We start from the raw sequence: 27,423 nt of genomic DNA, 5'->3' as shown, positions 1-27,423 counted from the left end.
TATTGCAAATATATTTTCTTGGGTTTGTGTTGCCAGCTCATTTTATTAGCAGTGCTTTTGATGAGCAAATATTTATAATTTGATGATGTCCTGTTTATAATTTTTTTTCTTTATGGTTAGCGGGTTTTATCCCTGACAAAATATCTTTGCATACTCCAAAGTTGCAATGATTTTCTTATCTCTGTTCTTCTAGAAGGATCATAGTTTCAGAGTTTATATTTAACTCATAATCTATGTCATAGTAATTTTGCATATGGAATGATAATTGGAGTCAGTGTTAATTTTCTATATATTGATGCTCAGTTGTTCCAGCAGCATTTGTTCAAAAGATTTTTCTTTCCTTACTGGATTAACTTGGCATTTTTGTCTAAAATAAATTGACCATGTATCATCTAGGTCTGTTTCTGAACTCCTCTATTTCATTCATTTTTATGTCTATTCTGATGTCAGTACATTGCTTTCTTATTTTTGTGACTTTATAGTAAGACTTAAAATCAGGTAGCATAAACCGTCCAATGTTGTTTTCTTTTTCATATTGTTATGGCTCTTCTAGATCCTTTGTATTCCAAATAAATTTTGGGGTCATCTTGTCTCTTTCTTCACTAGGCCTGTTTTGTAGGTTTTGCTGTAGAAGTCTGAAATGTCTTATGTTAATATTCTTTCTAAATAGTATATATTATTGATGCTATTATAAATGGAAGTTTCTTAAAATAATTAAAATTGTTTCTATATAGAATATAATTGCTTCTATATAGAATATAATTAATTGTTGTATATTGATATTGTACCCTGCAACCTTTTAAAATTTACTTACTCTGATAGTTGTTTTGTGGTTTTTTGTTTTTTTTAATATTCCACAGGGCTTTAATGTAATCATGTTGGTGTGCTAGTTAACAAAAGTTTTACTTTCCAATATGTATGTCTCTTATTTCTTTTTCTTGCCTTACTGCAGTGACTAGTACCTCTTGTATATTGTTAACTAGAAATGGGAAGAGGGGAAATTCCTGCCCTGTTTCCAGTATTAGAGAGAGGAAGTTCAGTGTTTCTCCATGAAATAATGATTTTTAGGTTGTCCATTCAAGTCCTTTTTCAGACTGAAGAAGTTATCTTCTATTTCTAGTTTGCTAGGAGTTTGTATCATGAATGGATGTTGAATATTTTCAGAGGCTCTCTTTGTATCTTTTAAAATTATCATATGGGTTTTGTCCTTTATTTTGAAAATGTTTTGAATTACATTGATTGGTTTTAAATGCTCAGTCAAATTTGCATTCCTGGAAGAAATCCACTTGATCATGATACATTTTCCTTTTTACATGTTTCCGGATTTGATTTGCTAATATTTTATGGCTTTATGTATGAGGAATATTAGATTGTAATTTTCTTTTATATTTCTGTCAAGTTTTTGTATCAGAAGTATGCTGACCTCATAAAAACTAGCGAGGAAGTTTCTTCTGCTATTTTCTGAAACAATGTATATAGGATTCTTTCTTAAAGTACTAGTGAAGACATCTGGACATAGCTTCCCTGGAATGGTTTTTCATTATGAACTCAATTTCTTTCATAGATTAGGTTGTTTAGATGTTCTATTTCTTCTTGTATCACTTTAAGGAATTTGTGTTTTTCAAGGAATATTTCATTTCCTTTAAGTTGTCAAATTTCATTAGCATAAAATTACTAGCTCAGAATAATATTATAATTTTAATATCTGTAGGATCTAAAATTATGTCCCTTTAAAAACTACTGATATTTGTAATTTGTGTTTCATTTATTTTTCCTTGCTAGGTGATTATCAGTTAATTCTTTCAAAGAACCAACTTTAATTTTATTGGGTTTTTTCCCTGTGTTTTCTTTGTGTCTTATTTTTTCATTTATTTACACTCATTATTTCTTTTGCATATTTTGGATTTGTTATTTGTCTGGCTTTTTAATGTGGGGACTTAACTCATTGATTTTACTACATTTCTTCTTTTCTAATAAAACGCATTTAAAACTACACCAAGCAAACCCCTGGCCGATGTGGCTCAGTGGATTGAGCGCCGGCCTGTGAATCGAAAGATCACCAGTTTGATTTCAGGTCAGGGCACATGCCTGGGTTGTGGGCCAGTTGGGGGTGTATGAGAGGCAACCAGTCATTGTATCTCTCACACATCAATGTCCCTCTCCCTTTCTCCCTCCCTTCCCGCCTCTCTAAAAATAAATAAATAAAATTTTCAAATGTACCCACTATGGATTTAAAAAAAAAAAAAAGTCAATTGCTTTCAGTGCTTCCCTTTGGAAAACTTCAAGAAAATTTAAAAAAATAAAAAAAGCTACGCTAAATAATAAAAGTCAGCTCATCTGATAAGAAAAGATTATTGACCGTTTCAGTGGACAGCCTTTGAATGCCCACCTAACCACCTGTATACTAGAACTTTTTAGAAGCTCCTTCTCCCCATGACTTCAAAAGATGGGTAGAAACCACTAGCCTGTGGCAGAAAAAACCTGTATTTAGCCCTTTTTGTCCTCTGTGTCTTGGTCCTCGATTAACATATTTAATTGCTTGACTGTTTCAGGTACTGAGAGTGTTTGCCTCTCACTCTCAGACTCCCCCATCCCCAATCGAAGAATGCATTTCTGCAGCCCGAGTAACTAGCCCCTCATGCCCTAGTCAAGCAGCTCCCTCTTGGCAGTAAGAAGTACACTCTGAAGCTCTGTGTTTGCCATTTCTTATTTCTTCTTTCTTGCTCCTGGCTCCATTGCAGAAACCTCCATTCAGCTTTAACTGCTTCTCTGTTTCTAGTTCTCAGCTGCCTTTTTCTGGGGAAATTTCCTGTTGTTTCATTCTTTTTTGCTTCATCGCTTAGGAACGGAATTACATCTGTGTCTTTATCTTAACCAAATGACAACTACAATTTGCATATTCCTTTGGATAGACCCTTAGCTTCTGGAAAGGACTGTAGAAGTTATCTAGTCTACTGACCTTAGAATCTTTCTTGTATTTGGGCAGAGTTAGTGCATTGAATGTAGATATTGTGGGTTACCTATATTTTTGCAGAGAAAGTGTTTCCCATGACACTTTTGAAACCATTGAAGTGATAAATGCATACATTTTTTAAAAATTGCATAGTATAAGAGAATATAAAATGAAGAGGGGGAAATCTTCGTTCTTCATTCTTGGTTCTTCTTGCCAGTGTCAGCGACTTTATCATTTTCTTTTGGCGGTTTCACTCTACATCTAAATAATGTATTACCAACTTTGACCAGTATATCTCAATAACTTCTATAAAAGTAAAAATTAGGCACATTAGCACCTTTCATCTCTCTCTGTCCCCTTTTCACTTTGGTTAGGTAGGTTATTTATACTGCTTACTACTTTTTTGTATCGATATTGTTGTGTTTTCTTGAGAGGTTGATTTTAAGAGATGGCAGCAGGCATATAGCATGTATTATTATGATTGTGTAAATGCAGTTCTCAAGAGAAAAAGGCATAGGTGGGGCCTACAGAGACAAAAATGCATTCTTACGTCATCAAAACTTTGCTATCCAAAGGAGAATCTTCCAAATATCTCAGCCTTTTATTGTGTAGACTTATTTTGAGAGAAGTAATTTTCTTTTCTAAGTGGTGTATTTTTTCTTTTTTCTTTCTCTTTAATGCCTCTATTTCACCTTCCTAATTGATAATGTTGCTGAATATAGAATTCTAGATCCAAAAATTGTATACTTCCAGAACTTCAAATACAGTAGCACTATAATCATTGATTTACTTTCCTGGTTTCCTTCGAGGCAGGTGCCATGTTTTCCATGTCTTTATATCACTAGCACCTAACCTAGTGTCTGATTCAGAGTATGTACTCAGAGGTTGGGTGAATTAGTGAATGAGTAAATACTCAAGTGTCTGTTTCCTGAGTGCCTGCGCTGGGCTAGATGAGGAGGAGGTGACATCATCCCCATTTCAGAGTCTCAGGGAGATTAAACAGTTCTTGACCAAGAATTGGATCTGATACCAGGGTGATCTGCAGAGCCCTGTTCTTTTCCAGGCCTGGGATAGCCCTGTCCTCAGGGAAAGAAAGTGCTCAAACAGGTTGATTGCATCTAGGTACATCCCATACAGGGGGCTGTTGTCTTGACTATAATCACCGCACACCTAAGAAGACATCTAAGAGCTTGTATCTTTTCATTTATAAGTGATATCCTAAGAAGCAGAAGAGAGGCCTTTTTGAACTTTTGCTGAAAAGAATATCAGAACTTTTCATTACAGAAAACACTTTAAGTATATACAAGAGTAGAGAAAATAATATACAAACAAAACTCCCATCTAACTCGTAACAAGTCAGTAGTTCTCTTTCATTAGTACTCTTTCTCTCCCCCTTCCCTTCAGATAATTTGGAAACAAATCACTTACAGCTATCATTTCAGCCATAGTCTATATATGTATCAAAAAGATGAGTAACCAGTTTTAAACAAAACTCGAACACTACTACCCTTAAAAATTAATAATTCCTGAAGATATCCAGTATTCAAATTTCCTGCTCACAAATTTTTAAAAATAATTTTGTTTGACCTCTAGTTTGTAAACAAGGTCACATGTTACATTTAATTGACATCTCATATCTCCCTTAATCTGTGAATTCCCTTTCTCTGAATTCCCTTCCCCACACACCCCCCACCCCTTTGCAGTATATTTCAGAAACCAGGTTGTTTGCTCTGTAGAATTCCATATTTTGGAACATTCTTTTAAGGTTGTTTAACATGTTCCCTGACTACTGTGTTTGTACTTAACTGGTAGTTAGACCTATAAACTTGATTTAGGACTGTACTAATGACAAGAATATTTCAGGTCCTGGCTGGAAGCTCAGTTGTTTATAGAGTGTTGTTCCTATACACCAAGGTTGTGGGTTCAATCCCTGGTCAGGATCATCAAGAATCAACCAATGAATGCATAAATAAGTGGGACAACAAATTGATGCTTCTTTCCTTCTTGCTCTTTCTCTCTCTCTCTCCCCTCTCCCACCCCCCCACCTAAAATTAATAAATTAAAAAAAATATTTCGCAGAAGGTTCTGTGTATTTCCTATTGCATCACATTGTGTGGCATAAAATGTCTACTTATCTCTCTTTTTGTGGTAAGATTGATCAAGTGGGTTGAAAATGTTGCTATTCTGGTCCATCCAATATGAAGTTCCCTATCAGATTTCACCTGTTGGTTTTAGTAGCCATTAATGGTCAATGCTAGATTCATTATTTCATTAAGAGTTGCAAAATGATAATATTATAGTTTTTTCCTTCTTAATTTATTATCCCAGATGCTTTTATTTAAAATATAAAATTTCTTCTCATTATTTATTTGGCTATCTGGAACTACAGTTCATCTAGAAAAAGCAGAATAAATTCTTTAATCTCTACCCCCATGTACTTTTCTAAAGAAAGATTTTATTTACTTATTTTTGAGAGAAGGGAAGTGGGGAGAGAGAAAGGGAGAGAAACATCAATCAGCTGCCTCTCAGACATGCCTGGATCAGGGACCATACTTGCCACCCAGGCACGTGCCCTGACTGGGAATTGAACCAGTGACCTTTCACTTCACAGGATGAAACCCACCCAAATAAGCCATTTCAGTCAGGGCCCTGACACACCCTTTAAAAATCAGTTTTCAGAATAATTCATTGGTTTCCTTGCTAGCACCTTCCTAAGGTGAGCAATGAGGTTTATTTTATTTGTTTTGAACCATGGGTTTTTAAAATATATACTTTATATATTTTCATATGTTACATTTGCTATTCTTTTTAATGCTCTAATTATCTTGTTTATGGCCAGTGGGAACCATTTAGAGTTGCCTCTTGAGAATCCTGATGCCGTTCCAGTGGTCTTTAATAGCTTCTATGACTTCTGGTATGTTTAAGAAGACATTCCAGGCTCTTACACACTTCCTACCTTACTTGAGGGAAATCCCCCCCCCCCCCCCCCACAAAACCAAAATTATCTTCAGGAGGGCGGGCCCTTTGTAGTACAGGCTTCCCTGCTAGGTGAGTGTTCTAGGAACCCATCTGTATCAGTGTACCAGCTGGCGTTGTTGTGAGCGAGCAGCTTTGGGCTTCAGTGAATTTTTTTTGAGGACTCCTTCAACGCATTTGCCCATTTCATGATGGGGACACGCCCATACCACACTGAGTGTTCCAACAGTTTTTGACCAAAATCAGCGTAACTTCGTGCCTCGCCCTCCCTATTCATCCAGTCTCACCCTGAGGGACTCTTTTTTTGTTTCACTTGATAAAGAAAGTCCTCAAAGGGAAACATTTGGCTGATGTGGAAGAGGTGAAACAAAAAAATGACAGAAGCACTTTTTAAAAGGCATCAAAATCCACAATTTCAAAAACTATTTTGAGCAGTGGAAAAAACCGTCTCAATAGGTGTATTGCATCAAATGGAGAGGAGAGTACTTTGAAGGTTACTGAAGTTAAACATGTAAGAATAAATACACAATTTTTACTAAATAACTGCTGGGTTTTTGGGGGTTCCTCCTTGTATATTTGGAATCAGCCATTTCTCCAAAGGGCCTGTTCCTTTTAAGGGGAAATGGTATTTAGAAACCATAAGCTGGACTTCGGGCCAAGATGGAGGCATAGGTAGATAGGCTTCACTTCCTTACACAACCAAAAGGACAACAGCCAATTTAAAAACAAAAAACAACCAGAACTGCCAGGAAATCAAACTGAATGGAAGTCTGACAACCAAGGAGTTAAAGAAGAAACATTCATCCAGGCTGGTAGGAGATGGGCAGCCATGGAGACAGGATGACAGGCAAGGCAGTGGCTGCCGGACCAGGCGGGTGAGGCATCGACTGCAGTGGCTGGTGGACTGTGGTCCCACATTCGTGTGCTAATAAACTGGAAGGAACAATTGTGGGGTAAGACTGACCACGCAACCCAGGGTTCCAGCATGGGCAAGATAAGGCCTTAGAACCTCTGGCTGTAAAAAAAACCTGTGGAGATTGTGGTGGTAGGAGAAATTGCCAGTCTCGTGAAAGTGGGGCTAGAACAAAGCAAGTGGCCATGTTCCCTCTCTGACCCTTCTCCCACATACAGCACCACAGTGCATCAAAATGTGTTGCGCCACCCTGGCGAATATATAAGGCTCCACCCCTTATAATATAACAGGAGCACCAAGACAAAGAAATAAGGCCCAAATGAAAGAACAGATGAAAACTCCAGAAAAAAAAAAATACAACGAAGCAATGAAGAGAGAGCCAACCTATCAGATTCAGAGTTCAAAACACTGGTAATCTGGATGCTCACAGAAATTGTTGGCTATTGTTGACAGTTTCTGGATGCTCACAGAAATTGTATGACAAAATGGAGGAAAAAGTGAACGCTTTGCAAAGTGAAATAAAGAAAAATATACAGGGAACCAACAGTGAAGGGAAGGAAAACGTGACTCAAGTCAACAATTTAGATCAGAAGAAAGAGATAAATATTCAACCAGAACAGAATGAAGAAACAGGAATTCAGAAAAAATAAGGAGAGGCTCAGGAACCTCTGGGACAACTTTAATTGTTCCAACACCCAAATGATAGGGGTGCCAGAAGGAGAAGAAGAAGAGCAAGAAATTGAAAACTTATTCGAAAAGATAATAAAGGAGAACTTCCCCAATGTGCTGAAGGAAATAGACACGCAAGTCCAGGAAACTCGGAGTCCCAAAGAAGTTGGACCCAAGGAGGAACACACCAAGACACATCGTAATTATATTACCCAAGATTAAATATAAAGAGAGAATCTTAAAAGCAGCAAAAGGAGAGAGTAATCTGTGAATAAGTTCCCCTTAGACTATCACCTGATTTCTCAAAAGAAACCTTACAGGCAAGAAGGAGTTGGAAAGAAGTATTCAAAGTCATGAAAGGCAAGGACCTACATCTAAGATTACTCTATCCAGCAAAACTATCATTTAGAATGGAAGGGCAGAAAAATGCTTCCAAGATAAGGTAAAGCTAAAGGAGTTCATCATCACCAAGCCCTTATTATATGAAATGTTAAAGAGACTTATCTTAAAAAAAAGATAAAAACTACAAACAGTAAAACAAACTCACAACTATCAACAACTAAACATAAAAAAAGAAAAACAAAGCAAACAACTAGAACAGGAACAGAATCACAGAAATGGAGATCAGAGGAGAGGGGGAGGGGGAAGAATGAGGGGGAAAGGGTACAGGAAATAAGCAGCATAAATAGTAGGTACAAAATAGACGGGGGAGGTTAAGAATAGTATAGGAAATGGAGAAGCCAAAGAACTTGTATGTACGACTCATGGACGTGAACTAAGATGGGGGAATGCTGTAGGGAGAGGGGGTGCCCAGTGGATGGGGATAAAGGGGAGGAAAAAAAAGGGACAACTGTCACAGCATAATCAATAAAATATACTTTAAAAAAAGAAACAATACTATGGGTTCTAAGGATGTTGATTGATACTGGCTTCTTTGTTGTTTTAATAGCCTTTTTGACTGAAAAGAGCTAGCAATGTAGTCCTTTTTTTTTTTAAAGTTTATACTGGTATTTCAAATTCCAGTTAGGCTTCAGGACTTATCTAACATTTTAAAAGTTTTGTTTCCCTGTTTCTTTGCTGAAAATTCTGGTTTCTAATAAGAGTAAATTATTTATTTGCTTTATCCTACTATATACAAGGTGGGGCAAAAGTAGATTTACTGTTGTGAGTATGTGAAACAATTTATTCTTGTATTATTTATTAAACATGATATTATTTTCCATATGCACAACTGTAAACCTCCTTTTGCCCCACTCTTTTATTAGTTTCAAAATAACTATATCAGTGTCATTACTAGTAGTACAGTTATTGAAAATAATTTTATATATTTGTAGCAGTTTTTGTCCCTAGGGTTTTTCTGACCAGAGATGAACAATCAAATCACCTTATTTTAAAGTCAACTGAAGTAATTAATTATTCTTTGTGTGGTTAAGCTACCAACTTAGTAAACATTTTGGTTTGCTTTATTTTTACTTTTACAGATTACATTTTTTTAAATTTAATTTTGCCCTATACTTATGTAAAACATTTATATGGTTCCACAGTCAAATCTATTGTACCAAGCTTGTCTTCCTGCTTTCTCCAACTTACTTCTCCCTCCCTTGCAGTGACCAGTTTTACTGGTTTTTAGCCTACCTTTCCATTTTAACAAATATATAAACAACTACATGGATATACCCCCCACCTTTGTTAGGTAGATGATAATGGACCACATATACTTTTCTCTACCTTTTTTTATTTACTGTATCTCTGAGAAGCCACTCTTATTCTGCTTCTGTTAAAATGTGACTCTACACTGCAAATGGCTTTAGTGTTCATCAGCCTCCTTAAAACATACTGACCTGCTAACTTGGGTGTTTAATCCTAGTTTAAGTGATCAACCTTGTAGTTGAAATTCATGAACATTGTGAAGGCAGATGCTTTGTGAAAGATCAGTTCATGACCAGTGCTCTAGTTCAGATGAATCAGTCTTCTTTTACCTTTGCTTATCTCTTTCTCTAAGCCATCAGTATAAAAGTATAAAGCTCACTGCACACAGCATGCTTTTTGGAATTCCTACAGATAAATATGAAAAACAAAGAATGATCATATTTATTAAGCAGACTCTTCGTTCCAGGCATTCCAGGCACTGTGCTAGGTGCTTTCCATCATTTTTCAGAAATCTGTGTAATAACTCGGTGTAACCCTTAGTGATGCCCCTGATTTATGTAGGAGAAAGTTGAGTCTCAAAGAAGCTAAATAATTTAGCTAAAGTTACACAGGATTCTAACTTACAGGTAGGTGTTATGGATCCATAGCACAATGTATTAAGTTGCTGCTTTGGAACATGGCACATCTACATCTGTTGAGGGTGCATATTTGAGAGAGATGCTCTCTCATTTTAATTTTGTTTTCTTTAAAAAAAAAAACCCACCAAAAAAAAAACTAGAGAAGTCCTACGTTTAAAACTGAATTTCAACCTTACTTCTCTGGGAAAAGGATTTAGACATCTAGTTCCAAGGATTATCAATGTAAAACTATTAGTTCTTCTAAAGACAGAAATGACCCTGGGACCTATAAGCCAATGTAATAAATATTGAAGTGTCATCCTTCTAGTATGTTCGGCAGTGGGCACCCGCTTAGAATCCAGTCCTGGTCTTTGATGGATTGATCGGTTGCTTTTGAGCAGAAGAATCACAGCAAGTCCAGAGGAAAATGACTTAGTGGTGAAAGGAAGGGGAAATACTGAGTTTGTTCAGTCCGGAATAGTAGCTGGAGGGAAGGGGCAGTAGGAAACATGTTAAGAGTATGAAATGCCATTATGAGAAGAATAATGATTCCTTATCCTCACAGGGCACTGAGGAAGAGCCCTCAGGGGACTAAGGTAGCCTTATTAGTCCTATTTCACTGATCGATCGATCTCTCTCTCTCTCTCTCTCTCTCTCCCCCTCACTCCTAAGAAGGGAAACAGCTTGCTCCAGATGATAGAGCTGTTGACACAGCTCTTTTCTGCTGGTCAGCTACCTTCCCTTCTCTTTGCTGATTTTGCCTAGACCTAATTATCTTTTAAGGCCTGTGTAATTTCAGACTGGGAAGATGGTAGGGACTTTTAAAATCTGTTCTAAATGATTATTATTTTTATTTTATTTTATTTTATTTTATTTTAGTAACTATGGCCATCCACTTAGTCTTCCCTGTTACTCAGGTCCTTTCCACCTTATCATCTGACAGTTCAAAGAAAGGATCAGTCTGGTCTGAAGGCAGTATTTAAGAAATTCAAATAAACAACATAAAAATAGAATCTGATTAATGTAAAACACAGAATTTTAAAGTATCGGGCAAATTGATTTTACCATGGAACATTTCTAAGACATAAAGCCTGGGAGCTTTTTAACATCAAGATGTAGAAGCAGCTCTAACAAATACCTCTTCTAAATATTGTCCTGTCTGCCTGGCCAGTGTCAGGGAAAGCTGAGCTGATCTAACTTGTCTACTTCCCTTGACTTCTCTCAGACTGATAGGTCAGGACACTATTGCTTCCTTTCAAAGAAGATATTTCTGCAAGATTCCTAAGAACAATATTTTTAAAAATGCACACAACTTGGATAAACAAAATGTGGTATAGAATGGTAATTTTCAACCAGTGTGCCACAGGTGTTTTTTGGTGTGCTGCAGAATTTTACTAATTAGTTTATGTGTGCCATGGGACGAAAGGGGTTGAAAATCGCTGGTGTAGAATATTGTTCAACTTAAAAAAGCAAGGAAATTTTGACATGCTGCAACATAAATGAACCTTGAGGATATTATGCTAAGTAAAATAAACCAGTCACAGAAAGACAAATGTGGTATGATTCCATTGTTATGAATGAGGTACCTAGTGTAGTCAAGTTCATAGAGACAGAAAGTGGAATGGTGTTTGCTATGAGCTGGGGTTGGGGAGTGGAAAGGGAGGGGAGTTAGTATTTAATAGATACAGAGTTTCTGTTTTGCAAGATGAAGAATTCTGCCGATTGGTCACATAACAACACTACTGAACTGTACACTTTAAAATGGTTAAGAAGGTAAATTTTGTTATGTGTATTTTCCCACAATTAAAAATTTTTAAAAATACAGGCAATCTAGAATGCAATTTTTTATAGTAGAAGTTCACTTGAAGCCTTTCTCATGATTATTGGGGATGAGGAAGATGCTGACCTAGAATACTTGAAAAATTTCAGCAGAAAATTATGAATTATCAAAAAAATAGTTGGTCAATTTATAATTTTTAGTTATTATCTATTTAATCCTTTATTAAAGTACTTCTGTAGGTGTAAAAATTCTCCAGATAAAATATGAAAGGTAGATGAATTGATTCGAAATGCTGTAAGATCTGGCTTTTTCTTTCCTCACTTACTGTTTGGGCTATCACATGTCTGTCAACAAGACCAATTAATTCTTAGATGAAGGTCTGCTTTAAGAGATTTAGAGTATGAACTGTCAGCTCTACAGAAATGGACAAAAGCGCACCTGTGAAAGCAGAACAATTGTAGTTATTAGAAATTATATGCATTTTTAAAATAGCTTAATCTCTAAGTTTTCTATAGTTGGTTTTTAAAAATCTGTAATTATTAAAATTTAGAAAATTTTAGTAATGACTTAGCTTTCATTAAACTTAAAAATATAAAAGGAGTTAGTCCCTATCTCTAAGAAAATTAATCATTTCCACTTAAAAGTTTCTGTATGCAGAAATTTGGCACTGAAAACCTGCTTTCACCCCCACTTGAAAGCTGTATGTCATCTCAAGATTTTATTTTAAATAATTGAAAGCTCAATAATATCACCTTATATTTAATCTGACCTTTGATGTTTTAGAATGCTTTCATGTTTCATAATAGCAGTAATATTTGAAAATCAATGTTTTTTCCATGTCTTCATGTTATTTATTGGAATAACCATAATTAAAAGTAATTACCATCTGTGAGTCTAATAATGTATTATATTATTTATACTTATCTTCATATAACAATATAATTTTTTAAAATGGGGCTAACAATTAAAATTGCCCTCTACACACTTAGATGATAGAGAAGTGAAATGCTGTCTTTTCCACATCTATTAACCAAACACAAAACAAATTTCCTATTTTAGTTGTCCAGATCATGTTCAGTTAGAATTATTCCTGTATTATTTGTAGTAGTTTTCGCTGAAATAAAGTATGAAATATGTAAGTCCAATGTTTTCATTGTCAGGTACAGAAATCCTTAACATTTTTCTGGCAGTCCTTTTTTGATGCTTTATACCCTGCCTAATACATTATAAGCCAGCAGAAGCCACAGCATGTTTGTGTTTATTTGGGGGAGGTCGGGTATCAGGATGAATGATTACTTATGGCCCAATACAAAAGTTTGTCATTGTGCTGATAGGTGGCTCCATGTTTAAATTCTATCTACAGATTTTAGGTGCTTCTTTTTGTCCATTCAAGAATCTCTGAAGCAAAGATTTCATTTCATTCAACTGCATTGCTGGGAGAGCAGAAGTCAAATGCTTACCAGAAGGGAACATTCTAGAGCTTCTCCCTTTTATGCCCCCTTTTCCCAAATGAAAAAGAGCTAAAATCTGTTGTATGTTTTCAAACCTCTATTCCCAAAGTAGAACTAATTATAGAATCTTAAGTAATGGCTAAATTGATGTTAATTGTACAGTTCTTCATATTTTTCTGTATTTTTGAAGTTCTCATAATAAAATGTTGGGAAAAAATGGAACCGTGTCTGCTAGTAACCTTGTATATATTTCCAACAGAGTAGGGCATTTGGGGTGGTTCTTGACACCCACGAGTTACTAATAGCTAGCTGATTACTTACCTGCCCACTGGGGAAGCTGCTGGAATGCATAAACCTCCCAGCCACCAGGACCATACTGTACCACCTTCTGTGCTTTCTTCTTTCTTTCTCTCCTTGTTTCCTGATGCTCTTCAAAGATTTGGACCCTGCCTCTGAAAACCCATCAGCATCATCTCTAAAAACATGGACCACCCCCTCTTTGCTCACCATAGAATAGGGAGGAAACAAAGAAGGCATTGGCATTTATTGTTTACAACATGTCAAACACTCTAACCTTTCTGTTTTGTATTGTTTCCTTATTTGATCCTCACAATAACCTACTTCATATTTGAGGAGACCGAGACTCACAGTAGTAAAGAAACTTACCCTGGGTCACAACTCCAATAAAGGACAGAACTCAGCATCAGTCCCTCATCTCTCTCATTCCAAATCCCATTCATGCTGTTTTCAGAACACCTGCCCCCTCAGATATCCATATGGGATCCCTCCCTGCTACCAGATACGTCTGAGATGCCTTCCAGGCCACCTGGATAAAGTTGGGGATGATTGTTATTTATATTAGCATTCCAGCACCTAACAAATTCTGCCTTGTGTTCACTCCGAAAAAGACACAAATGAATGAATGAACAAGAGAACTCATAACACACCAGGAACGGACCTTCCTTTCCAGTTTGTTACTGGAGAATGCCATGCAGACTGCTTTTTCCTATTGAGCAGTACTGGGTCATGCGAGGAATACTTTTAATTGCTTTGCTAAAGGTAAGGCAGAAAAAAATGACATTCTCTTCCTAATCACGCCAGTATCCACCCTATCTAATTGTCTTACCTTCTGTTTAACCTGAAAGAGCCGTATGTAGGTGGGAGTAGGCCAGGGGTGGATGCCTCAGAGTATCTCAGCTGAACACTATGCATGCACACCTTACCACATTTTTTAAGGGAAAATAACTTAAAACCAAATCAATCCCATATGATGCTATGGAAATCAGTATTCAGAATACTGTTTTCTGAGTATTCTGTCTGCTGTCATTGTTTAATATGAAGAATTGGGAGATTCTTGGGAATGACCATGAGGTATATTAGTTTATCACCTTCAATTAATGATTCTAAATTCTTGGAAAGTATTAGTTTCTGGTTTGCTATAATCACAGATAATTCCCGCAAGGGTCTTCACAAACCAAACCAAGATGTAAGAAGCATGTAGTTTTTTGGGAAGAGAACATCTTGTGGTAGGTGATCCTCTGTTCTCTGAAGAAGCTGAAATGGCATTCTTCATTTCCTGAGCAGCCCACCTGGCGGAGCCTTTTTCTCTTCTGGTAAAGCCATCTTAATTCTGTTGATTCAATGAGTCAAATTGTTAGTGCTAATGATGTCATCTCATCATTAATTTGACTAAAGATATCATTTAGGATGGCTAAATTACTGAATATAATGAAACAATTAGAATTTAGAGTAACATTCTCCTCAAGGTCAATAACTTTCTTTTTATCCTCTTCTTTCATCCCCAGTTTCTCTCTCTTTATTAGCTAAGATTATTTCGCTACATGGGTATCATATAAAGGTGAGTGCCCAAGCAGAATTGGTACCTTCCATGAGTATGAAAACCCCATCTTCCTCCCTCCTTTAACATCTTTTGTGAAACTACTAGTAGTTTACTTCCAAATTTGAGCCTGATCAGTTGACATTATGTTTTTTTTTTTTCCTTCTCAGGTTGTATTTAGTGGGTTTATAAGAAAAATAGAAACAACCAAAAATGGCAATTTCCGAAGAGATGGGATGTCTTCAAAAACATGTAGGATTAAGATAGTAATATAAGTTTTGTTGTTGTTTAAATAACTGTGTCATTTCTACTTGCAAATAACTAATAACCTTGGGATATACTAATACCACATAAATTCAGATGAATGGAAGTGAAAACTAAAGACATTTTTTAAAAAATGCAGATTTGTCCTTTTAAAGAATGGTGGCACCTACAATTGTGTGAGCAAAAGTGTTAGCTGATAAAGCCATATACTTGCCGGAAGGGTGTTGGAGGTGATTCAGTCCACCCTTTGCGACCTTATAAAGGAGAACTGGAGGGTCTGAGAAGCTGAGTCTCATTCAGCGTCACAAAGCCAATTAGTAACAGCTGAGTATTTAGCACAACCAGACAAGTAATGATTTATTGATATGGTAGTTCTTCATATGTTTAGTGGATATTTATGAAGTTCTTGATATTTTTTCTTCTAAAATATTTCCAATGAGATACATGAATATTGTTTTTAAAAGCCAAATAATATAAAAAAGTTTATAATGAAAAATGGTCCCCTTCTACTTTCCATCATTTCCCTCAGAGGCAGTCACTTGCAACTTTCTTTTGATATTTAGCTATTTTTCCAAATAGTTATATACTATTGCTACTTCTTGATTTTTCTGTTTATCCACTGACTTGCAAATATGGGCAGATTGCTCAGCTGTTTTTACTTTCTTACAATATGTGCAAAGCAAGGACTGCCTGTAACTTTTTAACTTTTCTTCAGTTTTGTACATTGTTTCTGTTTCCTCAGTTTTTTTTCTGTCTGTGTATTGATCTGTTTTGGATTTTTTGTCTCTCATGTTGAATGGCTTTTTTCAAATATTTGGCTAGTTTTGGCTGTCATTTAAGAATAAACTAAAAAGGTATGAGAAGCTCTGGGTGTGGAGGCAGAACTTATATGATGGTTTACCTCTGTAGAGTGATGAGGTGAGAAGCTGACTGTGTAATTATATCTTCTCTCTGAGACTTATTCTTTTCTTTATGGCTTATGCTTTTTGTGATCCATGTAAGAAATTGTTGCCTAAATTAGAGTTACAGAGGTTTTCTCATTTTTTCAGTAAGTTGTATACTTTTTGGTTTATGTTTAGCTGTATGATCTATTCTGAATTGATTTTTATATAAAGTGTGAGGCATGGCTACAAGTTCATTTTTTGCATATAGATGTCCATTTGTTGAGCACCATTATTTGAAGACGATTTTTTCTCTACTTATCTTGACTCCTTTGTCAAAAACTTAATTAGGTGGAGGGAGGGTATGTGTGTATAAAATTTCTGGACTCTATTTTGTTAAATTGATCTAGCTGTCTATCCTTTCACCAGTATTACACTGTCTAGATTATTATATTTATAATATCTTGAAATCAGTAAGGTTGAAAGTAAATCCTTCAACCTTAGTCATCTTTTTTAAAAAAATGTTTATTCTGAGTCCTTCATTTTTCTACAAAAAGTTTTGAGTGAGTTTGTCAGTTTCTCCAAAAAGCTTGCTAGGACTTTGATTGAAATTGTGTTGGATCTGTAGATCATTTCAGGAAGAATTAACATCTTAAATATCTTGCTTATTCCAACCCATGACCATGGTACATCTTTTTACTTATTCAGGTTTTCTCTGATTTCTCTCATCAATGTATCATAGTATTTAGCATATAGATTTTTACATATGCTTTATTAGAGTTGTCCCTAAGTATTTTGCCTTTTGATGCTATTGTAAGTCATTTTTTTTGTTTTATAAACATTTAATTTTATATACTTTTTTTTTACATTTTTATGTATTTTGAAACCAATAACATTTTTAGGTGGTTCTAATGTTCTTGGAACTATACTTAAGGAGCCTAGTGGCTAAACTTGCTCTGGTGATGGAAGATTTTTGTAAGTCATATGTTTTTAAATTCAGTTTTCAGTTGTTCATTGCTAATATAAAGAAATACAACTGATTTGTATTATTTTGACCTTGTATCCTGTACTGTACTATAAATTCTTTTATTCTAATAACTTTTTGTAGACTATTTGGTATTTTCTGTTTAGACAATCATATTGCAAATAAAGGTAATTGTATCTCTCCCTGTCCAGAGGACCATATGAATTTTGTTTCTCTTGCCTTTTTGCATTGGTTATGGCGTCTAGAACAGTGTTGAAAACATGCAGTGAGAATCAACATCTGTGTCTTGTTTGTGATTTTAGGAGAAAAATATTATTAAGTATAATATTGGCTAAAGGATTCCTGTTTTTCAGAGATTAATTTTGTGATTTGCAACTTGAGGGGAGATGAGCCTCACTACTGCTGGTGCTTTGGGTGCTGATTGGCAGAAGGCAGCTAGAGGCCTCACCTCTCAGTTTGTGGAGGATGCTAATTTCCCCACTAGTTCTTGTTGCCCCACTCACTCCCAGTCTCCACTACTAGACCTGGTGTCCAGCTGCTGCTGGCCTGGAGGAATGCCGTGCCCTGGTTTCCCAGGGATGGGGTGGGGATCCTAGTCCAGCCTTTCTCCCTGTTGACATAGCACCAGTCCTTATTATCTGCTTCTTTCAGGAATCTGGTACTTGTTCTTTGCTGAGACTTTGCAGGGTTTGGTTGGGTGAATCAGCTTTTTATACAGCACTTAAATTTCTGCTTCCCCTGTGCACAGTTCTTTGGCTCTCTTCTCCCTACTTGTCATCTCCAAAGTGAGCTATCTCATTCTCTGAGGCTGCCTCTCCTGTTCTCTGCGCTTTTATGAAGATCTTTATATCTCTCTGCAAATAAATATGTGTTCAATTGTTATGTTTGATTTCCTGGAAAAAATTTTAAAGCAATTTTCTGAAATAGTTTGGCTTTTGGTATGGGGGGAGTTGGTATTTTCTCCTCCTGTAACTTTGATTACATTACTGGTTTCATTAGCAAATTCTTTCATCAGAATCAAGGGTAAATTTTGGTGTGAAATAAAATTTATCCTAGCTTATGAAAATTTCAGATGTTCTGTATTCAGTTCCAGTTAATCATATGTTGAGTGTAAATTCTTTATTTAGGAATCAGTATTAACTTCTGTCATGTTTGCCATCAATCTTTTCTATGTTGAATTAAACAGAATTAGCAATAGGGGATTGTTTAATAAATTCAAATCAAATTGTTATAAAAAGTATTTCTAATTGAGTGCCACTGATTCTGTCTAACCCAGAACCAGTTTTTCTTTCATTTAAGCCAACCTCATATTTGCAAATCAACTTTATACCTAGGACTGGGCACATACTCACATATGTAAAATTCCATGACTCCCATGTACTCCCATTTCACAAAAGATGTGCTTTTTACTGAATAGCTGTCAAACAGAAATAGCTTATTTAATGTTTATTTTGCTCTTTGAAATCAACGTTTCTTACTAAAAATAAGAATCACAGTTACCAGCAACCTCCAAGGCATGGGCTATCCAGTATTCTCACCTCATTCTCCCAGATCAGGCCCAAAAACACAGAAGCAGACATGCTCGTGGAATTTGAGTTCAGCAAAAGAGTTTGTGAAAACAATGAAAATGCATTTCCTAGCTCCCACTTCCCCAGATTTTTCCAGTTCAGTTTGCTTTGTGAGTTAGTTTGCACAGTGGGACATTCCCTCTTTCCCTTAGTTACCTCTAGTAGGGAATGTGGTATTATCCAGAAAGACTGGGGAAGTTGACTGGATAATAAAATGTAAATCGTGTTAATATTATATGTAATTCAAGACAAAATAAGCAATTTGGTGATTGTCACTTGCCCTATTGCTTTATACGGGAAGCATCCACTTATTTCATCCATTCAACAAAACTTGATTGCGGAGGACTTACTCTATATGGCCATGTGCCAGGTCAGCAAGGAGTGTGAGATCCTGCTTTCTCAGAGCTTAATATTCTAGTAGTAGAGGAAGAGTAGTAGGAGGGAAACAAAAAGCAGAGGATGAAGGCTACAGGGAAAGGGGCTGCTTGGGCTCCACAGGGGTCAGGGAAAGCCTTTCTGAGGGGCTCCCTTTCTGGGAAGATGGGGGCAGGAGGGAGGCTCTGCAAAGAGCACTGAACTTGGAGGGCCATCTCAGATCTGCTTAACCAGCTACATGACCAAGGGGAAGTCAGTTATTCTGAGGATGAACGTTTTTGTGTGAGAAATGGGAATGAAAACACAATTCAGCTTCAAATGGTCCTATACAAGTCTCAAAGGAGAGAATTTTTAAACTGGGCAGCCCTTTAAAATGGAAGGTGTCTAGTATGTTATCTAGCAGCATGAATCTCCCAGCCAACTCTAGGACTTAACTGTATTTTCAACACTATAAAGCTACAGGAATAAAGACAGTATGGTGCTGCCATAAAGAAAGACAACTAGATAATGAAATGGAATAGTCCAGAAATAATAACAAACACGTGTTATGCTTTCCAGTAATGTTTTCATGCAGAAATTCTTTCCTGGCATTTTTCAGGGACATTGGTATGTTACTCCAAATCAGGTGAATAATCATTTCACAAACCAGGATAAAGGAAAAAAATCTGTGGGAATTAAAGTTTAACCATCAACATAGGCATTACTAATTCAAATGAATCCACTGACAGGAAATTGAAAACAAGAGTGGAATCAATATCAAAGGTTAAGGTAACATTTCTGAAACCAGGACAAGAACATGTAGAAGAGAAGGAACCGTGATTAAATTAGTCATTCTTGCTTGTCACTATGTTGTCTTGTAAGTGTATGTTTGTGACCTTATAAGTGTATGTTTGTGACCCTATCTGCTAACAGTGAGTCATTCTTATCAATAAAAATATATGAATTTATACACATTAGTATACTTTATAAAAATCCTGCGAGTCTTCATAGATGGAGAGCAGGATGACAGCTGGGTGGGGGGAATTGGGGGATGAAGGGACTGAGCAAGAAGGAAAAAGGACTCACGGACATGGACAGCATTGCAGTGATTGCTGGGACAAGGGGAATGTAAGAGGACTATATTCCTCTTATAATGGGAATATAAATACAATAGGAATAAAATAGTAATGGGAAAAAATACAATAAAGATTAAATTTAAAAGTTATAAAATGATTTACTAAACTCTATTAAAATCCTCTTTTCAAAGTTTTATTAAAAAAAAAGATTCTGCAAGTCTTGTCCCAAGAAATGTTTTGCAAGCTGTCTATAAATTGGCAGTTTTGAAACATGATTCTGTTAACCTTGCTAGATAATATCATAATGTTACGTTATCTTACAATAGAATCCAATGGTGTTTCACGTTTAAATATTTGCTGTGAGCTATTGTTCTTTATAAACATGTTTGCAGAAGAAACACAAAGACCAGTTGTAAATATTGTGGAATGCTCCAGTGTGAAATCAGCTGATCTAAATTCTGAATTAGGGCAAGCAGTATCAATTTTAACAACAAAACCAAAATCAAGGTAAGCAGACAAAATATCTTTCATTTCTACAAAAAGGAAATGATCTTATATGAACCAATGTGTAGTCTTAACACCTAATTTGTATTAGCTTTGGACATATGTAGAACAATTTGAGCATATGTTGAACAATTTGAACAAAATCAGCACAACATGAAAGAAACTCTTCTACATCTGGAATATTTGTCATTGGACAAATATTAGCAATTAATGCTTGTGTGTTTTAAGATCTCATTTAATAACTTTAAATATTAAGTATTCGCAACATCTTTCAAAGTTTAAATGATATTAATTGGGCATCTCTTTGGCGCTAATGTTTTAGTCTTTTAATTTTCCAATTACTAAATGTCTATATCAGGTAGAGATTATTTATTCAAATATGTAATTTTGTCACAGTATTTTGGTTCATAATAACAACACATGCACTTACTATTTTTATATCTTGTTTTACCAAACTACTTGCTGAAATTTTTAGTATAACCCTAACACAGAAAAGTGATTAACTGTTTTACAATAATCCATTATTATTTTAAAAGACATAATAAAGCAAGTACTATTAAAATATACAGAATAATTTATTATTTGGGAATTTTGATGTCTTGTTCTCAAACCCTAAAGATTAATAACTGTTGGGGCTTTGGAAAATTAAAATTTTCTGACAACGGTGCTGGTGATCCAGTAGGCACAGGTTAGTTTTGTCAACAAATAGTGCTAAAACAATTGGATAAATGGTATGCAAAAAATTGAACTTCCACTTTTAGCAAACTTAAAATGACTTGTAAACCTAAATGTGAGAATTAAAACTGTAATGCCTCTAGAAGAAAGGATGGGGGGAAAAGTCTCAGTGACCTTACATTGTGCACTGAATTGCATCTCTCCCTGGCCCCTCAAATTCATATGTTGAAGTCGTAATCCCCAGTGTGATGGTATTGGGAGGTGGGGCCTGGGAGAAGTAATTAGAGTTAGATGAGGTCATGATGATGGGGGCCTTATGATGGGATTCATGCCCTTGCAAGAAGAAAACGAAGAAATGGCTTTCTTCTACCATCTACAAAGCATTGCTGGAAGAAATAAGACTTAAATGAAAAGATATTTCATGTTCATGAATTTGAGACTTAAGATGTCAATATTAGCAAAGTGATCAACAGATTTAGTGTAATTTCTGTCAAAATCCCAATGACTTTTTTTGCAGAAGTACAAAAATACATCCTAAAATTAATATGGAGTCTCAAGGGGCCCCAAATAGCCCAAACAACTTTGAAAAGACAAAGTTGGGGGGACTAACACTTTCTGATTTAAAAACTTACTACAAAGCTGCGGTAATCAAAACAGATATATGGACCAATAGACTAGAATCAAGAGAGAAATCTACGTATATGGTCAGATGATTTTTGACAAGGGTGCCAAGGCCATGCAGTGGGGAAAGGACAGTCATTTCAGTAAACTGGGTTACCTGGATACCCACATGTAAAAGAATGAAGTTGGACCCTTCCCTCAAACCATATATAAAAACTAACTTAAACTGGATCAAAAACCTAAATGTAAAAGCTAAAATTATAGAAGTTTCAGAAGACAGCAGCAAAGGGGAAAACTTCACAGCGTTGAATTTCGCATTGATTTCTTTTATGTGACACCAGAGGCACAAGCAATGAAAGAAAGAATAGGTTGGACTTTGTGAAAATTAAGAAGTTTAGAGCAGTATTAACAGTATTAACAGAGTGAAAAGGCAACCTACAGAATGGGAGAAAATATTTTCAAATCATACACCTGGAAAGGGATAATATCTAGAGTATATACAGAATTTCTAAAACAACAAAAAAACAAACAACCTGATTCAAAAATGAGCAGAGAGCTCATATACATGTTTCTGTTTGTCTAGAGAAGTTACACGAATAGCCAATGAGCACATGAAAAGACTCAATATCACTAATTATCAGGGAAATGCAAATGAAAACCACAGTGAGACATCACCTCACATCCATTAGGATGGTAAAAAAACAAATTAAGTCCAGGATATGGAGAAATTGAAACTTCATGCACTGCTGGTGGGAATGTAAAATGGTACAGTTGCTATGGAAAACAGTATCATGGTTCCTCAAAAAACTAAAAATAGGTTTATCATATGATCTCACAATTCTTCTTGATCAGTACCCAAAGGAATTGAAAGTAGGTCTTGAGGAGAGATGAAGGACTCCGGAACAGCCCTCTCCAAGATGTGCTGCTTTGGCATGTGGGTTTGAGTCGAAGGCCATTGAGACCCTGCAGGCCCAAGACAAACTTTACCTCTCCATTAAAGAATTTAAATTGGGCCATTGCCCATAATGAATTATCACCAGAAATAACTTTTTATGATCTATCTGTAGGGCAGAGCAAACTTATAATTACTGAGCATCCGTTCTTACTGTCCTGTCAGTTGCCCTCCTCCCCTCTGAAGCCCCAGGTGCCTTACCTCATTTCTTGGCTCAAGATGCTATATATACCTCATGAGCGGTGTGTGCACCTCTCATGTATGTGGGGTCTCTGACTGTCATGTGTGTGAGGTTCCCATATGTACAGTTGGTGATTTTTTCTGGTTGATCTGTCTCTTGTCAATTCATTATTAAATTAGCTGGAAGAACCTAGAAGTGTAGAAAATTTCTTCCTCCCCCATAGATATTTGTACATTCATGTTCATAGCAGCATTATTCACAATCCAAGTGTACATTGACAGATGAATGGATCAGCAAAAATGTGGTACATCCATACAAGGAAATATTATTCAGCCTTAAAAAGGAAGGAAAATCTGACACATGAAGCAACATGGATGAACCTTGCTTGACATTATGTTAAAGGAAATAAGTCAGTAAAAAAAAGACATACTGTATGATTCCAGTTATATGAGATACCTAGAAGAGTCAAAACCATAGAGACCATAAAGTAGAATGGTGGTTGCCAGAGTTGGGGGAGGAGGAATGGGAAGTTCTATTTTGATGCCCATAGAGTTTTCAGTTTTGCAAGATGAAAAGAGTTCTAGAGGTGGATGGTGGTGATGGTTGCACAACAGTATAAATGTACTTAATAGCACTTAACTATGCACTTAAAAATGGTTAAGATAATAAATTTTATGTTATGTGTATTTTTCCATGGTTCAAGAAAAACTCAGAAAAGCCTTTATGCAAAAGTTCATAGTGTTATTATTTTTAATAGCAAAAAATTGGAAGCACACGAAATGTCCATCAACTAGTAAATGAATTGTGGTATTACTATAAGAAAGAATACTACTCAGTAATGAAAGAAATAAAATACTAATACTTGTAGCTGTGTGGCTAGTTTCTCAGAGTATTATGCTAAGTGAGAGTCAGACACAAAAGGCTAAATCTGTATGATTTCATTTGTATCAGCTTCTAGAAAAAGCAAAACTATAGGGACTACAAGCAGATTTATACTTGCTGGGAGAGGCATTGAGTGCAAAGTAGCACAAGAAATCTTTTTATTTTTAATACTTTTTATTTAATCCTCACCCAAGGAAATGTTTTTATGCCTCCTATACGTGCACCAACCAGCGATTGAACCTGCAACCTAGGCATGTGCCCTGATTGGGAATCACACCCTCATCCTTTCGGTGCATGGGATGACACTCCAGCCAACTGAGCCACCAACCAGGGTGCACAAGGAGTCTTTTTAGAGAAAGAGAACTGTTTTATATGTTGATTGTTGTAGTGCACACATCGTTATAAAAAATTCCTCAAATTAACCAATCTGTACACTTAAAATATGTGAATTTCATTGCATGCAAATAATACCCTAATTTAAAATAAAGAGGGGAGAAATTTCATGGAGCAGCCAGGTTTTTGTGATTTTACAAAAGGAGCTTGTGAATGTGACCTTTCTATTAGCAAACCCTTTTTCTACCAAAAGGAAGAAGTTAATGAAGAATTTTGCAGAAGTTATATGTAGTTGCTGCATTGTTAATAATATCTTAGAGCAAAATTTTGACCTGATACTCATTATAACCGGGATGGCTTTTATCATTTGCATCTCCTCTATAAATACTAATCAAGGTTTAATGTTCAATTTTGACACACCAAATTGTGTCTGACACATTTAATTTTTAACTAGTCACCACTTCAGTGGATTTAAATGTCTTCTCCACATTCCTTATAAAATGGCTTATTTTGTGCATTATAATTTTGCATGCAGAATGAACTCAGACTAATGGGAGATTGTTTTGCCTGATCTCATTTTGACTTTTGACCTTTGAAATCAATCCGTACAGGAGTATCTTACCTCTCTCTATCTCGCGCATGCAAAGAGAGAGACCGTCCATACATAATACACACACACACACACACACACACACACACACACACAAAACTGTATCTTTAAAATGTATAAATGCCATATTATGCCATGTATAATGTGCACTTTTTGCCCAAATTTTTGAGGGAAAAATAAGGGTGAGCATTATACATGGGTAATACTAATTCTGTATCTATATAAATATTTTTAATTCTTTTATTTATGCTTATGCATTAAAATGTAACTAGTTTTGTAATTATTATGTAAAATTTCTTGTACCATAGTATGTTCAAAAATAAATGCTAAAATTCCTTTATAATATAAAAAACAAGTATCTAAATATAAACAAACAAATAAATAATTGAATTAAAACGAAAGATTTTTTCCCTGAAAAGTTTGGGCCAAAAACATGGGTGCACATTACATGTGGGAGTGCATTGTATACTGCAAAATACAGTAAATAACATTTTAGCCCTGGCTAGTTGTTGCTCAGCTGGTTGAAGTTGTTTCCCTGTTGACTGAAGGATAGTGGATTCAATCCCTGGACAGCGCATGTCCAGGTTGCTGGTTTGTTCCACTCCTGGGGCGTGTAGGAGAAGGTAGCCAATTGATGTTTCTGTGTGTCCCTCCCCCTCCGCCTCCCTCTCTCAAGGCAGTGAAAAAATGTCCTTGGGTGAGGATTAAAAAAAAAAGAAAACTTTAAAGGGAGTACTTCATATATCTGGTTACCAGTGTATAGTAAAAACCATTTTTGATCTAAAACACTTTAGTTAAGCTAAATATGGTGCAATCATAGCTTTTAGTTTTATTAAAGAATGATAGTTGAGATTTTATGTTGGTATGCATATTACATACATATGCAAATACATATTGTCAACTCATGGTCATTGGTGCCAATTCAACAAAACAGGAATCCCCAATTTGGGGTGCAGTGAAAAAGGAAACTTTGTTCAGTGCAAAACAGCTCAAACAGTACAGCTGTGGGGAAACACAGTCTTCAGTGGAAAGGGAAAGTGGGCTTTCAGAGTCAGATGGGAGGTGGCTTATATAGACAGAAGTCCCCACTCCATCTGTAGGGTTGGTCTGTCCTCATACAGATAAGGACTTGAAGTCTTTGCAGTTTGATTGGTCCAAAAATACACTTTCCTAGTTGGTCAGAATGGAACTGCTCTGATTGGTTAGTGAAGATGTTGATGGCGCTATAGCTGTGTAGTTGTGATTGGTGGGGAAAACCTCAGTCCTATTGGTTGAAATAGGATTCCAGGAACTCCTTTATAAGGGCCAGCTCAGATGGCAGAAACACTCTGCAGGCAGGCAGTCAGTTCACTGCAGGCTTTGCTGTGAAGTGCATTTTGCACGAGAGGCCCTTGTGCAGAAATAGCTGCTAGGCTTTGTTTTTTAAAATTTGACCCCAGTTAGCCACCAGGAGCCCTTCTTAGTGGGTATCTTTTTCGGTGCCCACAACATGCAAACATATGAAATGTATTCATCCAGACATATCTGAGGGCTTTCTCAGGCAGGATGTCCCATAAACAATAGCCCTTCCTAGAAAGCAAAGGATTATTATTTGAGAGCACAAATGACACATTAGGAACTAAGAAATATATTCCAAAATAACTGAGAAAATATTTATGAAAATGCTTTGTAATCTTAAAAGTTACATAAAAACAAGAACCTTCCAGGGACAAGATTCTGTTGTAGCATGGTCTCAAGTATAGTAGACTCTCAGATGTTTGTGTAGAGGAAACAAAGATTCATGGGTCTTGTTGGGCAAAAATACCACAGTAACCTATGGTTAGGATAAAAATGATGTGTTCCAGCAAATGCCTACAAAGTCGTTATTTGATAATTAATGCTAAAATTAAAGCAATCAATCCCATGTTTAAAGAATATCCACCTAATGTTTGACAAAAGCGTAGCCCTATAAAGAAATAGCATTAACATCACCTCAGAAAATGTCCCCTCATGTCCACCCAGTCAAGCTCTGCCTGCCCCTCCCCCAATCCTCCAGTCTTCTGAGGGGGTTTTTTCCCCCGTAGATTAGTTTAAGCATTTCTGGAATTTCATATAAATGAATTATGAAATACTCTTTTCTGTTAAACTGTATTCACTTAGAATGTTTTTGAGATTCATCTGTTTTTACAAATACCAGCAGTTCCTTACTGTTACATGATGCATTGTATTTCATTGTATCTATTACCACAGTTTGTTTATCCAGCCTCCTGTTGATGGACACCTGCACTGTTCACAGTTTTTATTTATTATAAATAATGATGGATGATTTAAAGGCCCCTTGAGATAGACAAACCCAGTGTTATGGGGAGCAGGGAAGGAGAGGAACCCTGGGCAGAGGAATTGGGGAACATTCTTGAGGCCAGTTCTGTTTGAGCAGGAAGAAATGAGCAGTAGGGTCCCGGCACAAACAGCAACACTGACATGGGGAACATAGGGTATATTGAGACTGATAAGTTCTCTAAAAGGATGGTGGATTTATGGGAAAGGACATGTAATAGGATTCATTGAGGTTAATGCATATGATAATGCGTATTGTCTTTGCAACTCAACTGCCTAGTGGAAGATAAGGCTAGAAAAGCAGGTTGGGACCCAGATGACAGTGATTCCTGGATGGTATGCCAAGCAGTTTAATTTTAGTTTGTAGTGGAGAGC

General features: G+C 36.1%; 1 protein-coding gene across 3 annotated transcripts in view; it reads left to right on the top strand.

Annotated features, from left to right (window-relative positions):
- PARN (poly(A)-specific ribonuclease) overlaps nt 1–27,423 on the top strand; it is a 173,095-nt gene that overhangs the window by 133,571 nt on the left and 12,101 nt on the right. The window contains exon 23 of one of the 3 annotated variants that reach the window (XM_054589603.1): nt 13,918–13,963. The exons of 1 other annotated variant lie outside the window; for it this stretch is intronic. In XM_054589603.1, coding sequence (XP_054445578.1) covers nt 13,918–13,927 — 10 coding nt within the window. In that variant the 3' untranslated portion in view covers nt 13,928–13,963. Of the gene's footprint in view, nt 1–12,921; nt 13,033–13,917; nt 13,964–27,423 lie in introns of those variants that run through there. One more of the 3 variants, XM_054589604.1, reaches the window with a different exon arrangement.

Source organism: Pteronotus mesoamericanus, unplaced genomic scaffold (genome assembly GCF_021234165.1).
Source record: "Pteronotus mesoamericanus isolate MK-2021 breed Mesoamerican mustached bat unplaced genomic scaffold, CSHL_Meso_final scaffold_167, whole genome shotgun sequence".
In the NCBI taxonomy this organism is placed as follows: domain Eukaryota; kingdom Metazoa; phylum Chordata; class Mammalia; order Chiroptera; family Mormoopidae; genus Pteronotus; species Pteronotus mesoamericanus.
This window is presented reverse-complemented; position numbering and strand designations above follow the sequence as displayed.